The 14,825-nt window shown below is 39.0% G+C and overlaps 1 protein-coding gene across 1 annotated transcript in view; it reads right to left on the bottom strand.

Moving 5' to 3' along the window:
* Positions 1-1,549: 1,549 nt before the first annotated feature.
* The window catches only part of LOC138070522 (lipase member J-like), a 30,734-nt gene continuing 17,458 nt past the window's right edge, over positions 1,550-14,825 (bottom strand). The window contains 3 exon segments of the mRNA XM_068961781.1: positions 1,550-1,711; positions 11,184-11,363; positions 12,505-12,576. Coding sequence (XP_068817882.1) covers positions 1,550-1,711; positions 11,184-11,363; positions 12,505-12,576 — 414 coding nt within the window.

Below are 14,825 nucleotides of genomic sequence, written 5' to 3'. Positions count from 1 at the left end.
CTTTATAATCTGGGGAATAATAGGAAATGATGTTTTTGGACATATTTTCATTTTAATTCTTGTTGCTGTTAGGCCTCTAAGTTGTGTCAGGCTCTTTTGCAACCCCATGGACTATAGCCTTCCAGAGTCCTCTCTCTGTTGAATTTCCCAGGCAAGAACACTGGAGTGGGTTGCCATTTCCTTTTCCATGGGATCTTCCTGACCCTGGGATTGAACCCAGGTCTCCTGCATTGGCAGGTGGATTCTTTACCACAGAACCCTCAGGAAATTCTTAGGCTCATTAATAACCAGACAAATTAACATCTAGAATAACTTTTACATATAAACATTTAAAATATTTAAAAATATTATTTAAGCTACATTTGTTAATGAAATACCTTCATTCCACTGAAATACCTTCCGAGTTCTACAAAATTATATCAATATTACTAATTTAAAAACACATTCAACACATTTTTATGTCAAAATAAAATAAATTTTTTTCTCCTACCTGCAAGCCCAGAATTCTTTAGAATCTTGATCTAGGTATAAGTGTTTCCTGGACCAAGTAGTCCTCTGTCATTCCCATCCACACATCATAACCAGCATCTGCCAGAAGAAAGCCTAGACTATTGCTTGGAAGATTGGAAACCCAAGTGCTGGTGTAGGAACACAACTGGCTTTTGGACTGAAAAGAAAGCATTGAAAATATTTGATAGCAGAAAATATATCTGAAAGTATAACAAAGGTCTTCAAGTCACTTTAATATATAGTTAGGACTGATTGGATTGTATCCAAAAGAAATATGCTAACAATTCATTATATTTATTTTATGCTAACATCACCTAGAGAATGATACGGCAACCCACTCCAGTATTCTTGCCTGGGAAATACCATGGACAGAGAGACCTGGTGGGCTATAATCCATGGGCTCACAAAGACTCAGACACAACTGAGTGCACACACACACACACACACACACACACCAAATACTGATATTTTTCCTTAATCTTCAGAGCGAAAGAACTACAGCATCATCTATGGGGTCCCATGTTCTCTTCTTATCCCACTTCCTGGAGCACACTTTTCCTTAGTTACTGATTTCAATTTCTAGGGCTTACAGTTTATATTTTTTATATATCCATATAAAGAGTTTACACTTCATGAAAAAATGAAAGAGAAATCTCCAGAAACAGGAATGCTTTGGGTCTTTAAAATCTCATGTGCAGATAATCAAAGAAAGAAAAAAAAAAGATACAGAAAAGAGGAGTGAACCAGAACTATGCTATTATACCAGGAAGAGCAATGATAATCCACACTTGGGTAAACCAAAGAATATCAGAGAAAAACTGGTTGAAAATTCTGGGTTGGACTTCTATTCGGAGGCTTCCACCCAGTTCACCAAATCAAATTCATGGGCCAGTGTGTGCTCCACTTTGTTATAGAATCCAATGTAAATCAAGTGTCATTCAGACCCTCAGCATAATATTCAAGAAGTTTCTATGTTTTTTATGAGTAAATTAATCTCATATTCTGTGATTAGAATATATCTGACTGGATTGTATTTGATTCAAGATTTGAGATACTCATCTTTTTCCATCACAGAAATCCTACCTAAATAATTAGCACCATTCTTCCCATTAGGAATCCAGTTGAGCTGAAGGATGTAACCATTTGCAATGATAACTTCATACTCTTCACTTGGGTAACCCCAGTAGGAAATTATCTGACTCTGAATGGAGAAAAGACAGACCGTTTAGTTTTATGAGTTTATTTGGCCAATTTTATGATTCTTAAGGTAGAATTTCATATTGGTAGGTTTCATATACTATGTAAGGAGAGCTTTCAGATTTTATAATAAAAGAAATTTTAAAAGAATGAATGAAAGTAATAGTGACAGTCTTTGGAGGTGTTTGCTTAATTGGTGATAGTAATGACTTACAACATCCATATTGGCCTCAGGATTATTAGGTTTTTTCCCAAGGAAAACAAAATGTATTTCCAAACACATGGAGGACGCACACTGTTTTAAGTAACCACCACATTTTCAACCTACTAAGGAAAAAAATTATTAGCGTGATGCAGTAAATGTTTCAATATAAAGTCAGGGTTCTTGTGTTGCCTTGCTATTTGCTTCACAGAGCTTTTGTTTGCTACCATATCCTCTGGTTCTTCTTGTTTTATTGCCTTGCCTATTAGATGGTTTTATAACACTTCTGTTTTCCTGGTTATTTTCTTTCAGTTGTGTACATGATATTTCTTCAGAGGACCTTTTGTCTATCAACCTGTAGATTTGATTTCAGAGCTGCTGTTTACTATTTGTTATAGGCTGAACTGTGTCTCTGCACCAAACCCCCTGGAAAACGGTTTAAATCCTAACACACAATACCCTAGAATGTTTTTGCATATGTATATAAGGTTATTGCAGATGTAATTATTTAAGTTAACGTAATACTGGAGAAGGGTGAGCCTCAGATACTATAAAAGCAGTCTTTATAAGAAGATTACCACATGAAGACAAGGACATGCAGGGAGAATGCCATGTGATAGAGAAGACAAAGGTGGGAGGTATATAGCTACAAGCCAATGAATGGTAAAGACTGCTAGCAAACCACCAGAATCTCGGAAGAGGCAATAAAGGATTCTTTCACTCCCTCTTTCAGAGGGAGTATAGTTCTGCAAAGACTTTGATTTCAGACTTCTAGCTTCCAGAACTGTGAGATAATAATTTTCTATTATTTTAAGCTACCTACTTTGTAGGTATGACAGTCCTAGGAAAATGAAAAACCATCTTGTCAGAGAAGGGAAAGAGTTTTAATACCTGGACTGATCTTTGTTGAACTTATGAATAAAACAAGGTGATCCCTGATTTAGTGTCTGTTTTGTATGTGAGAACTCACATTAATCCCCTCAAAAAGGCAGACCAAATGTTACTCAAACACTGCCAAAACAAAGAAATTTTTGTATTTTTGCTTTAAAATATCTGGATTCAAAATGACCTATTAAATGTTTCACTCACTGTAATACATGATGCATACCACTGTAAAGATCTACGGCAATTCTTCACCTGTCTCTAATAGTTTCCCTAAAGGACACCTGCACTAGCAAGCACATCCACACTCTCACCCACACCTTGGAAATGCTCCACTGTGTCCATTCACAGCCCAATAATTTTTCAAAGTTTTAGAAATTTAGTTTCCTGCTCCACAGTCTTCTACTCTAAACCTGGCCTATTTTTTCACCAGGCAAAAGTTTAGCCTGAGGGATACATGAAGGAATGGCATGTTTTCTGCCTTTGAGGTGCATATAATCTAGTGATAATTCAGCAGCACCAGGTCTCTCTACTTGCTCTCTTACCTGTAATGTCCATGCATTTCTCAGTCCCTTTTACTTTTGGTCGACTCAGAGCCTACATGTTTGCTCTTAAAATCCCTTAGGTGGACTGAAACCTTAGACTTATTCAAAAAGAAGAATGACTAGGTAACAACGTAGATACAGAGCATCCTGCTCAGTCCTTGGTTCTAATAAGTATTTGCTGTTCAATAAATAAAAATTAATCATATTATTAGAAGTACTCTTCAAATTCAATGTCTTGTTGTAATAACACTATCCTTTCAAAAGAATAGTTAAAATTAAATGAAAGAATAGACGATACCACTGTTCCTAAAATCTACCAATGGTCCCTTATGTTTTCCTCAACAGTATAATAAAATTCTTTCACACTCACTGTACAAACTTCATCAAATGCTCCTTAGGACGTGTCTTGAAGTACTAAAAATTAGTGTTTGCTGTTTAGGCCAAAGACTGTAAAGATCTCAACTCAAAGCCCCCAGATGTTGAGCAGAGGTAGCCTAAGAGAGAAGGCTGAAGGGAAATTAACATTTGGGGGTGAGAGGGAGAGAGTAAAGAGGATGACCTCCCTAGGCTACCAGGACTGGGGCCTGTGAGGGACCCAGTCTGGTCAAGTTCCAACCTGGCTTCTTTTAATAACTATAAACACCAGAAACATTCCTTGCATCTTATTGGAATTAGTAAAATAAATGAATTTTTCAGAAGACTCCACATCCATTTGCTAAGAAATACTGAATGTGTTTTCAAACACCTCATGTCTTCTCATAGATATTTTATTAGAGGGCCACTTCCCCCTTACTGATTTGAGAATAAGTCAGATTTCATTTTAAATTAGAAGCTAGGAGCTAGAGCAAGTGGCAAGGCAGCCTGCTCCTGTTACACATTCATAGCACGGCTTCCCCTCCCTTCCTGCTGTCACTTCAGCCATGTCTGACTCTGTGTGAGCCCAGAGATGGCAGCCCACCAGGCTCCCTGTCCCTGGGATTCTTCAGGCAAGAACACTGGAGTGGGTTGCCATTTCCTTCTCCAGTGCATGAAAGTGAAAAGTGAAAGGGAAGTCACTCAGTCATGTCCGACTCTTCACGACCCCATGGACTGCAGCCCACCAGGCTCCTCCATCCATGGGATTTGCCAGACAAGAGTACTGGAGTGGGGTGCCATTGCCTTCTCCACAGAGCACTGCTTAGTCTTTCCTTTTTCAAATTCTCTGAAATCAAGTTCCTAAAGAAGTGGAAAAGAGGAAAGAAACTTTTTCACTGAAGGTTTATATGTATATAATCAAGGCTGAAATTTTTAATAATTATATTTTACCTAAAATAGGACTAAACTTCATGATTAAATATATTAATTCTTAAAGTATAATAAATAAACTTTACCATGCCAGATAGCCATAATTACTGTCACCAAATGTGGATGCTTTCTGCTTCCTGGATAAGTGAAAATATTAATTCTTTTTTCCCTTCTCTATATTTATATACATGTATCTGTATATTTTGGATGGCCTTTCCTAAGAATGTTCAGTGGTTACATTTCGGGTAAGTTCTTATATTTGCCAAATTGCAAGTGAAATACTGCATTAACAGTCAATTCACAAAAGGATCTGGCTTCAAAACCATCCTCCTTGATCTATCAGCTAGTCAAAGTCCGCTTTCCCTGTATCTTTATTCTTGGAGTATTTCAGACTCTGGGCTTCCCTGGTAGCTCAAATGGTAAGAAATCACCTGCAATGAAGGAGACCTGGATTGGATCCCTGGGTAGGGAAGATTCCCTGGAAAAAGGAGTGACTTCTCACTCTAGTATTCTTGTCAGGAGAATCCCATGGTCAGAGGAACTAGGAGGGCTGAAGTCCATGGGGTCGCAAAGTCAGACAGGACTGAGCAACTGGGAAAAAAAAAAAAAAAATCCAGACTCTAGCTATCAAATCTTTCACCAGGACTTGGATAGGAGCATTTAGCTCATAAAGATGTCCGTTTATCTTAAAACAGCCAGTAAGGCTTCAGTTCAGTTCTGTTCGGTTCAGTCGCTCAGTTGCATCCGACTCTTTGCGACCCCATGAATTGCAGCACGCCAGGCCTCCCTGTTCATCACAATCTCCCGGAGTTCACTCAGACTCACGTCCATCGAGTCCGTGATGCCATCCAGCCATCTCATCCTTGATCGTCCCCTTCTCCTCCTGCCCCCAATCCCTCCCAGCTTACTGGTATAGTTTTGAAAATTCTGGGCAAGACAGTTTTTACCAGAGTTTTTGAGAGTTGTTATATCCAGAGTTATTTATAAAATGACATACCAAATTTAGTATATACTAACAAAATGAAGTTTTATATGTCTATTGAAATTTTATTTTATTGTTCTAAGAACACATAACATGAGTTCTACCCTCTAAAAATTTTAAATGTATGACACAGTATAGTGGCAGCCCTTACAAAGTTCTTAACCTCTCCAATGTGCCCAAACTCGTGGGGACTTGGGTTTTGTTTTTCTCCAGTGGTATGCTGAAATCTCCCTTCCAGATGTCTGGATTTCTACAAAGTCTGGAGGTATCTGCCCAAGATAACATCCCCAGGTTTTCCCCAAACTCAGCTTAAAGAGACCGTGGCAGGTTTGCTGGCTTCTGCTAATTCTGGAGCCCCTATGGAGGTATGCCTGCCTATTACCAGATACACAGGGAATGAGGTTTCTCCTGGGTCCCGTGGGCTGGATTCCACAACCCTCAAAGAAATGTTTTGTTTTTGCATGGTTGCCAATGTTTAGTTGTCAAAAGGGAGTACAAAAAAAGCATCTTTCGCCACCTTGATGCTGACATCATCTCAGTATTTTATGAAGTCAATTTTCCTCAAATTTTTCTATATGTTGAATATAACTGCAGAAAAATTATAGCAGACATTTTGCTCAAAATTTTCCAAGCCAGGCTTCAACAGTATGTGAACTGTGAACGTCCTGATGTTCAAGCTAGATTTAGAAAAGGCAGAGGAACCAGAGATCAAATTGCCAGCATCTGTTGGATCATCAAAGAAGCAAGGGAGTTCCAGAAAAACATCTACTTCTGCTTTATTGACTATGTCAAAGTCTTTGACTGTGTGGATCACCACAAACTGTGGAAAATTCTGAAAGAGATGGGAATACCAAACCACCTGACCTGCCTCTTGAGAAATCTGTATGCAGGTCCGGAAGCAACAGTTAGAACTGGACAAGGAATAACAGACTAGTCCTGAATAGGGAAAGGAGTGTGTCATGGCTGCATATTGTTACCTGCTTGTGTAGTAATCTGCAGAGTGCGTCATGAGAAACGCTGGGCTGGATGAAGCACAAGCTGGAATCAAGATTGCTGGGAAAAATATCAATAACCTCAGATATGCAGATGACACCATCCTTATGGCAGAAAGTGAAGAAGAACTAAAGAGCCTCTTGATAAAAGTGAAAGAGAAGAGTGAAAAAGTTGGCCTAAAGTTCAACATTCAGAAAACAAAGATCATGGCATCTGGTCCCATCACTTCATGGCAAATAGAAGGGGAAACAGTGGAAATAGTGACAGACTTTATTTTGGGGGCTCCAAAATCACTGCAGATGGTGACTGCAGCCATGAAATTAAAAGACGGTTGCTCCTTGGAAGAAAAGTCATGACCAACCTGGACACCATATTAAAAAGCGTTACTTTACCAACAAAGGTCCATCTAGTCAAAGCTATGGCTTTTCCACTAGTCATATATGGATGTGAAAGTTGGACTATAAAGAAATCTGAGCACTGACAAATTGATGCTTTTGAACTGTGGTGTTGGAGAAGACTCTTGAGAGTCCCATGGACTTCAAGAAGATCCAACCAGTCCATCCTAAAGAAGATCAGTCCTGAGTGTTCATTGGAAGTACTGATGTTGAAGCTGAAACTCCTTTGGCCTCCTGATTGGAAAAACTGACTCATTTGAAAAGACCCTGATGCTGGGAAAGATTGAAGGCAGGAGGAGAAGCAGATGACAGAGGATGAGATGTTTGGATGGCATCACTGAATCAAGGGACATGTGTTTGGGTAAACTCCTGGAGTTGGTGATGGAGAGGGAGACCTGACTTGTTGCAGTCCATGGGGTTGCAAAGAGTTGGACATGACTGAACGACTGAACTGAACTGACAAGCTAATACTAAAATCTATATGATTGACAAGGAACTTAGATTATTCAAGAATTTTAAGAAAGAATAATAAGTTGGGGCACTTGTCCCTGATTTCAAGACTTTACCAAGTTCCTGTAAAATTATTTTAATCAATAAAGTGTGGTAAATAAAATATAGTATATATCCACACAATGGGATTCTACTCAGTAACAAAAATGAGCAAACTATAGTACATGTAATGCCTAAAAGACCCGAGCTCCCTAGTGAATTTCAGGGAAAGCAAATTTTAAAGGCAAAGTGAGGGAGAGAGTACAGATTAAATTATCGTCTTGTGCATAATCCTCTGATGGTTGATGATGTGGTAATAGGGGTATGTCCTACAGGTTAACATTGCCAATCCAGGTGGACTGGAGGCTACTATATGCTCATGGTCACCATGCAGTCAGCTTCTTCCATTTGGTAGGGACTTCAGTGTCTTGGATTTCCCTGATGTCTCAGAAAGCAAAGTGTCTGCCTGCAATGTGGGAGACCTGGGTTCTATCCCTGGGTCAGGAAGATCCCTTGGAGAAGGAATTGGCAACCCACCCCAGAAAATTCCACAGAAAGGGGAGCCTTGTAGGCTACAGTCCATAGGGTCGCAAAGAGTCGGACATGACCAAGTGACTTCACTTCACTTCACTTCAGTGTCTGTAAAATAACTTGTTGTTCAGTTGCTAAGTTATGTCTGTCTCTGTGGTCTCATGGACGGCTGTTTGCCAGGCTTCTTTGTCCTTCACTGTCTCCTAGAGTTTGCTCAAATTCATGTCCATTGAGTGAGTTTTCATTCCCATTCCAAAGAAAGGCAATGCCAAAGACTGCTCAAACTACCACACAAATGCACTCATCTCACACAGCTAGTAAAGTAATGCTCAAAATTCTCCAAGCCAGGCTTCAGCAATACGTGAACCATGAACTTCCAGATGTTCAAGCTGGTTTTAGAAAAGGCAGAGGAACCAGAGATCAAATTGCCAACATCCGCTGGATCATCGAAAAAGCAAGAGAGTTCCAGAAAAACATCTATTTCTGCTTTATTGACTATGCCAAACCCTTTGACTGTGTAGATCACAATAAACTGTGGAAAATTCTGAAAGAGAAGGGAATACCAGACCACCTGACCTGCCTCTTGAGAAAACTATATGCAGGTCAGGAAGCAACAGTTTGAACTGGACTTGGAACAACAGACAGGGTCCAAATAGGAAAAGGAGTACATCAAGGCTGTATATTGTCACCCTGCTTATTTAACTTATATGCAGAGTACATCATGAGAAATGCTGGGCTGGATGAAGCACAAGCTGGAATCAAGATTGCCGGGAGAAATATCAATAACCTCAGATATGCAGATGACACCATCCTTACGGTAGAAAGTGAAGAACTAAAGACCCTCTTGATGAAAGTGAAAGAGGAGAGGAAAAATGTTGGCCTAAATCTCAACATTCAGAAAACGAAGATCATGACATCTGGTCCCATCACTTCATGGCAAATAGATGGGAAAACAGTGGAAATAGTGTCAGACTTTATTTTGGGGGGCTCCAAAATCACTGCTGATGGTGACTGCAGCCATGAAATTAAAAGACGCTACTCCTTGGAAGAAAAGTTAGACCAACCTAGATAGTATATTCAAAAGCAGAGACATTGCTTTGTCGACTAATGTCCGCCAGTCAAGGCTATGGTTTTTCCAGTAGTCATGTATGGATGTGAGAGTTGGACTGTGAAGAAAGCTGAGTGCCAAAGAAGTGATGCTTTTGAGCTGTGGTGTTGGAGATGACTCTTGAGAGTCCCTTGGACTGCAAGGAGATCCAACCAGTCCATTCCAAAGAAGATCAGTCCTGGGTGTTCTTCGGAAGGAATGATGCTGAAGCTGGAACTCCAGTACTTTGGCCACCTCATGGAAAAGACTCTGATGCTGGGAGGGATGAGGGCAGGAGGAGAAGGGGACGACAGAGGATGAGATGGCTGGATGGCATCACTGACTTGATGGATGTGAGTCTGAGTGAACTCCGGGAGTTGGTGATGGACAGGGAAGCCTGGTGTGCTGCGATTCATGGGGTTGCAAAGAGTCGGACATGACTGAATGACTGAACTGAACTGAGTCAGTGATGCCATCCAACCATCTCATCCTCTGTCCCCACCCTTTTCCTCCTGCCCTCAATCTTTCCCAGCATCACGGTCTTTTCCAATGACTTGGCTCTTCCTATTGGAGGTGGCCAAAGTATTGGAGCTTCAGCTTCAACATCAGTCCTTTCAATGAATATTCAGGGTTGATTTGCTTTAGGATTGACTGTTTTGATATCCTTGCTGTCAAAGAGACTCAAGAGTCTTCTCCAGAACCAGTTTGAAAATGTCATTTCCTTGGTGCTCAGCCTTCTTTATGGACCAGCTCTCACACCTGTACATGACTACTGAAAAAACCATGGCTTTGACTCTACAGATATTTGTCAGCAAAATGATATTTCTACTTTTGCTTTTTTTAATATAAATTTATTTACTTTAATTGGAGGCTAATTACTTTACAATATTGTATTGGTTTTGCCTTACATCGACATGAATCCTCCACAGGTGTACACGTGTTCCCCATCCTGAACCCCCCTGCCACCTTCCTTCCCATACCATCCCTCTGGGTCATCCCAGTGCACCAGCACCGAGCATCCTGTATCATGCATTGAACCTGGATGCATCTCTACTTTTCAATATGCTGTCTAAGTTTGTCATAGATTTTCTTTTAAGGAGCAAGCATCTCTTAATTTCATGGCTGCAGACACTGTACACAGTGATTTTGGAGCCCAAGAAAATAGACTGTCACTGTTTCCATTTTTCCTTCATCTATTTGCCATGAAGTGATGGGACCAGATACCATGATCTTAATTTTTTAAATGTTGAATTTTAAGCCAACTTTTCCACTATCCTCTTTCACCTTCATCAAGGTTCTTTAGTTCCTCTTCACTTTCTGTATTAGGGTGGTGTTATCTGCATATCAGAGGTTGTGTGCACCAGACCCTATGTTCTTCAGGAAGTAACTAAAGAATCTACTATATGGTTGATTTAGTGTTTAAATTGTTATGGGTTCTTCTGGCTCAACTGCTATTTTTTTGCTGTTGCTACATATTCACATTATTTTAAACATTAATTCTTGAGCCAGCCTTTTGTAACTCAGGACAGGCCTGGATCACTAAAGCTTTTCCATAAACATGAGGCAGTCAGAAGACAGGGAGGTGGTGGGCAGGGTCTGTCCTGGGAAAGCCCCAAAAGGCTCTACTTGGTTACAGAAAAATTAGCTTTCATATCAGCAAGTATTCTTCCAAACTCTTATGTTTCTAAAAATTCATATGTTCTCATATTTCTTGAAGGAAAAAAAACTCTACCTTTCTCAAAAAGCCTTCTCCTGTAATTGAAAATATTTAAGATTATCGTTTCTGTTTTTAGTTATTTACATTCTACTTAGAAACTCAACAGACGGCTTTGGGCTGAGTTATAATCTGCCATTACCCCTAGTGTAATAAATGCCACTGACTTTATGAATGAAGAGCCCAGGGGCAATGCCAAAAAGAGGAAAAAATTCCAGACTTCGTATAAATAACTGGAAAAGTATACATAGCAAGCACAAAATAATTGGATTTTAATAGAAATTATATAGATCCTTGAACACAGAATACCATGGTTCTTTATGGGTTGCCTTGGATAATATCAATGATCTCACTGTAAACTTGATGATATACATCTAATCCAAACAAAAAGTCTAAATGATTATAGTAAGAAATAGTTTTATGGTAAATATGATTTGTGATTTCAGAAAGTAAAATTTTAACATCTTCAGGATCAGCCAACAAGTCACTTTCACCACTCCAAGTTGCAGTTGGCACATTCATGTTTGTCACATTGCACAATGGAGAAGTTGTCTAAATGCAAATAAGTAAAAGCAAGAGTTTTCAAAGAGAATCATACATATAAAGTGTTACTTACTAATTCTTTAAATTATAATTTAAAGTACAATTTAAAAGTAAGCTTAATCTAAAATAATTGTTATTAAGGAAGCAATGAGTATGAAAGAACATTGTAGTTTTTAATTATTAATAGAAATAAATCAGATACAAATTAAAACTAAAGTTTGTTCTGATTCAGAGTATTAAAATTTTATTTGGCTTATATAACTGTTCAGTTATTTGGCTTTTTATTTGGCTTATATCAGTTCAGTTCAGCTGCTCAGTCATGTCTGACTTTTTGCAACCCCATGGACTGCAGCACGCCAGGCCGCCCTGTCCATCACGAACTCCCAGAGTTTAGTCAAACTCATGTCCATTGAGTCGGTGGTGCCATCCAAACATCTCATCCTCTGTCATCCCCTTCTCCTCCCGCCTTCAATCTTTCCCAGCATCAGGGTCTTTTCAAATGAGTCAGTATGTTTATTAGTAAATGATAAACATTGGCAGTCAAGTTCAATATGATTTTAATGAATTAGATCTTTATATTTTACCTCAAATGTTTACACAAGCAAACTACATCAGGCATTGGAGCTTAACAAACGCAGAAAAGTATGGTGGACAAGCATAAATGTTGAAGTAGATAGACTTGGGTTCTAGTATTTCAAGACATTTGTCATCATACTCAGACAGTTTTTATCAGCTTCTCACTAACTTCTACTTTTTCTAGTTAGTATATGTGTTTGTCTTATCTTCCCAAACACAACAGTCTTAGGGTCAGGAACAATGGTATGCTTGCTTTTTTATTTCTTATTTAACCAAGCTCGGAGCTATGCACATTATAAATACAGTATTTTTCCTCTTGAGGGATGATGAATTATTCTACTGCTCGTCAATTTCTCTAGACTTATCTAAGATATTTGTTGTTAAAATACATAGAGAATATGGAAAAGTCACTTTGGTTGGAAATGAACCTATGGATCCAAATCAAGATAATCTTCGTTTACTGGTCCTTCTCACTGTACTACCGTACTCTTGGGTTTCACAGATGAATCTTTAATAGTAAAAATCATTTCAATTGATCAGGGAGATAGTCTTTAATTTATACATAATTATGTACCTGATTAAAATGAACCAAGTTCAGATCAGGACTGCCCCAGTCGAAAGCTTTCAAGTGACTAGAATTAAAAAGCTGAAAGAAAAATTTTAAAGTAAGACTATACTCATTTTTCCATTACAGTGGCAGCTGATACATGTTAGGTATGCGTTGCACAGAAAGCCCCTTTGTACTACTAAGTCTGGTAGTATTTGTGTAGGTGGGATTCTTTGTTCCTCTCTTCCTATACACAAGTTAAGAAATGGAAGAGCTAGGAGGTGGGGGGGGGGGCAGAGAAATCTGCAGACAGTAATTCTACCATCTTCATATAAATGCACATCTCCTGAAGGACTTTTACCTTATTAAAGGGGGCGTGTGTGTTTGGGGTAACATTAGGCTTCCCCAGAAACTCTCTGCTGTGTCTATAGAGGTCTAAGACTAAGCGTGCTAGGACTAAGATGACACTGCCCTAAAAATTATTGCTTCAAATAACAAAGATCAAGAGCATGTCCCAGAAGCCACCCCCTTCTTCACCCCTTAACACTTGCAGCTTCACCACCAGCTTTGAACCTATTAGGTCTAATCAGACTTCGACTGTTTTCCCCCGATTATGTTTTCATTTCAAGAAGGCTAAGTTTCTCATGTTACTCATCTTCTCCAGGATGACAAAATGTCTACGTCTCTATATATCCCATATTTTATCTCCTCCCAGCACTCCCCAACTCTTAAAACTCTTATCATCTGTTATACCATCAACAACCTATACATTAAAACACTTCTCTGATAGTAAATCTGATTTTCCCTGAGAATACTTCTTTCCATGGCCAAGTTTATTTATGACATTAACATCTGTAAAATTTTGGTCTACTCTGAGACATTTTTTTCATCTTATCTATAAGAAGCATTTGATTACCTATTTATTCCCTTATCCTTGAGATATTTTCTTTACTTAACTTCTAGAATAACATGATATCTTGGTCTTCATTATTTTTTTTTCATTGTTTCACTCAGTGCTTCTTTTAAGCTTCCTTGGCAAATTTAGCCTCTCCTGCTGACCTCTAAATCTTTCCATTTCTCATCACTTAATCTTTGCTCCTCTTTTCTTCTCTATTTATACTCAGTCTATTTGTTTCCTCATCCAGTCTCTTGGCTTTAAATGTTATACATATTCAAAGTGTTTATCTTCTTTTATAAGTCTTCTCTAAATTCTAGACTCCTATCAGGCTCCTGCTCAGTTGCTTCAAGCACGTCTGACTTTTTGTCACCCTAAGAGTGTAGCCCACCAGGCTTCTCTGTCAATGGGATTCTCCAGGTAAGAATGCTGGAGCAGGTAGCCCTGCTCTCCTCCAGGGCATCTTTCCAACACAGGGATCAAACGCCTGTGGCGTCTCCTGCGGCTCCTGCAATGCAGGTGAATTCTTTACCACCGAACTGCCACAAAGCCCTCTAGACTTCTAAACACAATTTATTCAAAATCAAGACTTAAATGTCTAAAACAGCACCTCTAAAACAGAACATCCTATCTTTCCTCTAAACCCATTCCATCATCAAACTTCTCCCTCTCCTTCAAAATTAATTTCATCTTTTCATTACTTAGTCCAAACACTTCGGATCATCTAAGATTCATTTCTTTTATTCTCATATTTCCATCATTAAATTTTGCAGGCTCCAATTTCACGATATACACATGCATATTCAGAATCTAACAATTTTTACCACCTCTACTGGGAACATATCAGAGCAAGCTATCATCAATTCTCTTTTGCATTGCTGCAATAATCTGACTTTCACATTGCTTATACTCTTGCTTCACTATAATCTATTCAACATAGAAGCTAAAAGCATTCCTTGAAACGTGTTCAGTTGCAGTCGTTTAGTCGTGTCCAACTCTTTGTGAACCCATGGACTGCATGCAGCATGCCAGGTTTCCCTGTCCACCATGAACTCCAGACCTTGTTCAAACTCATCCATCGAGTTGGTGATGCCAGTAAACTATCTCATCCTCTGTTGTCCCCTTTTCCTTGATTCATGGACCTAACATTCCAGGTACTCCTTTACACATTAGAATATGGTATTTATCTTTCTCTTTCTGACTCACTTCACTCTGTATAATAGGTTCTAGGTTCATCCACCTCATTAGAACTGATTCAAATGCACTTCTTTTTATGCCGAGTAATATTACATTGTGCATATATACCACAACTTCTTTATCCATTCATCTGTCAATGGACATCTACGTTGCTTCCATGTTCTAGCTATTGTAAATGGTGCTGCAGTGAACAATGGGATATATATGTCTTTTTCAATTTTGGTTGTCTCAGGGTGTATGCTTAGAAGTGGGATTG

Source organism: Capricornis sumatraensis, chromosome 23 (assembly GCF_032405125.1).
Source record: "Capricornis sumatraensis isolate serow.1 chromosome 23, serow.2, whole genome shotgun sequence".
NCBI classification, from domain to species: domain Eukaryota; kingdom Metazoa; phylum Chordata; class Mammalia; order Artiodactyla; family Bovidae; genus Capricornis; species Capricornis sumatraensis.
Note: the sequence above shows the minus strand (reverse complement) of the source record. Positions and strands in the feature narration are given on the sequence as shown.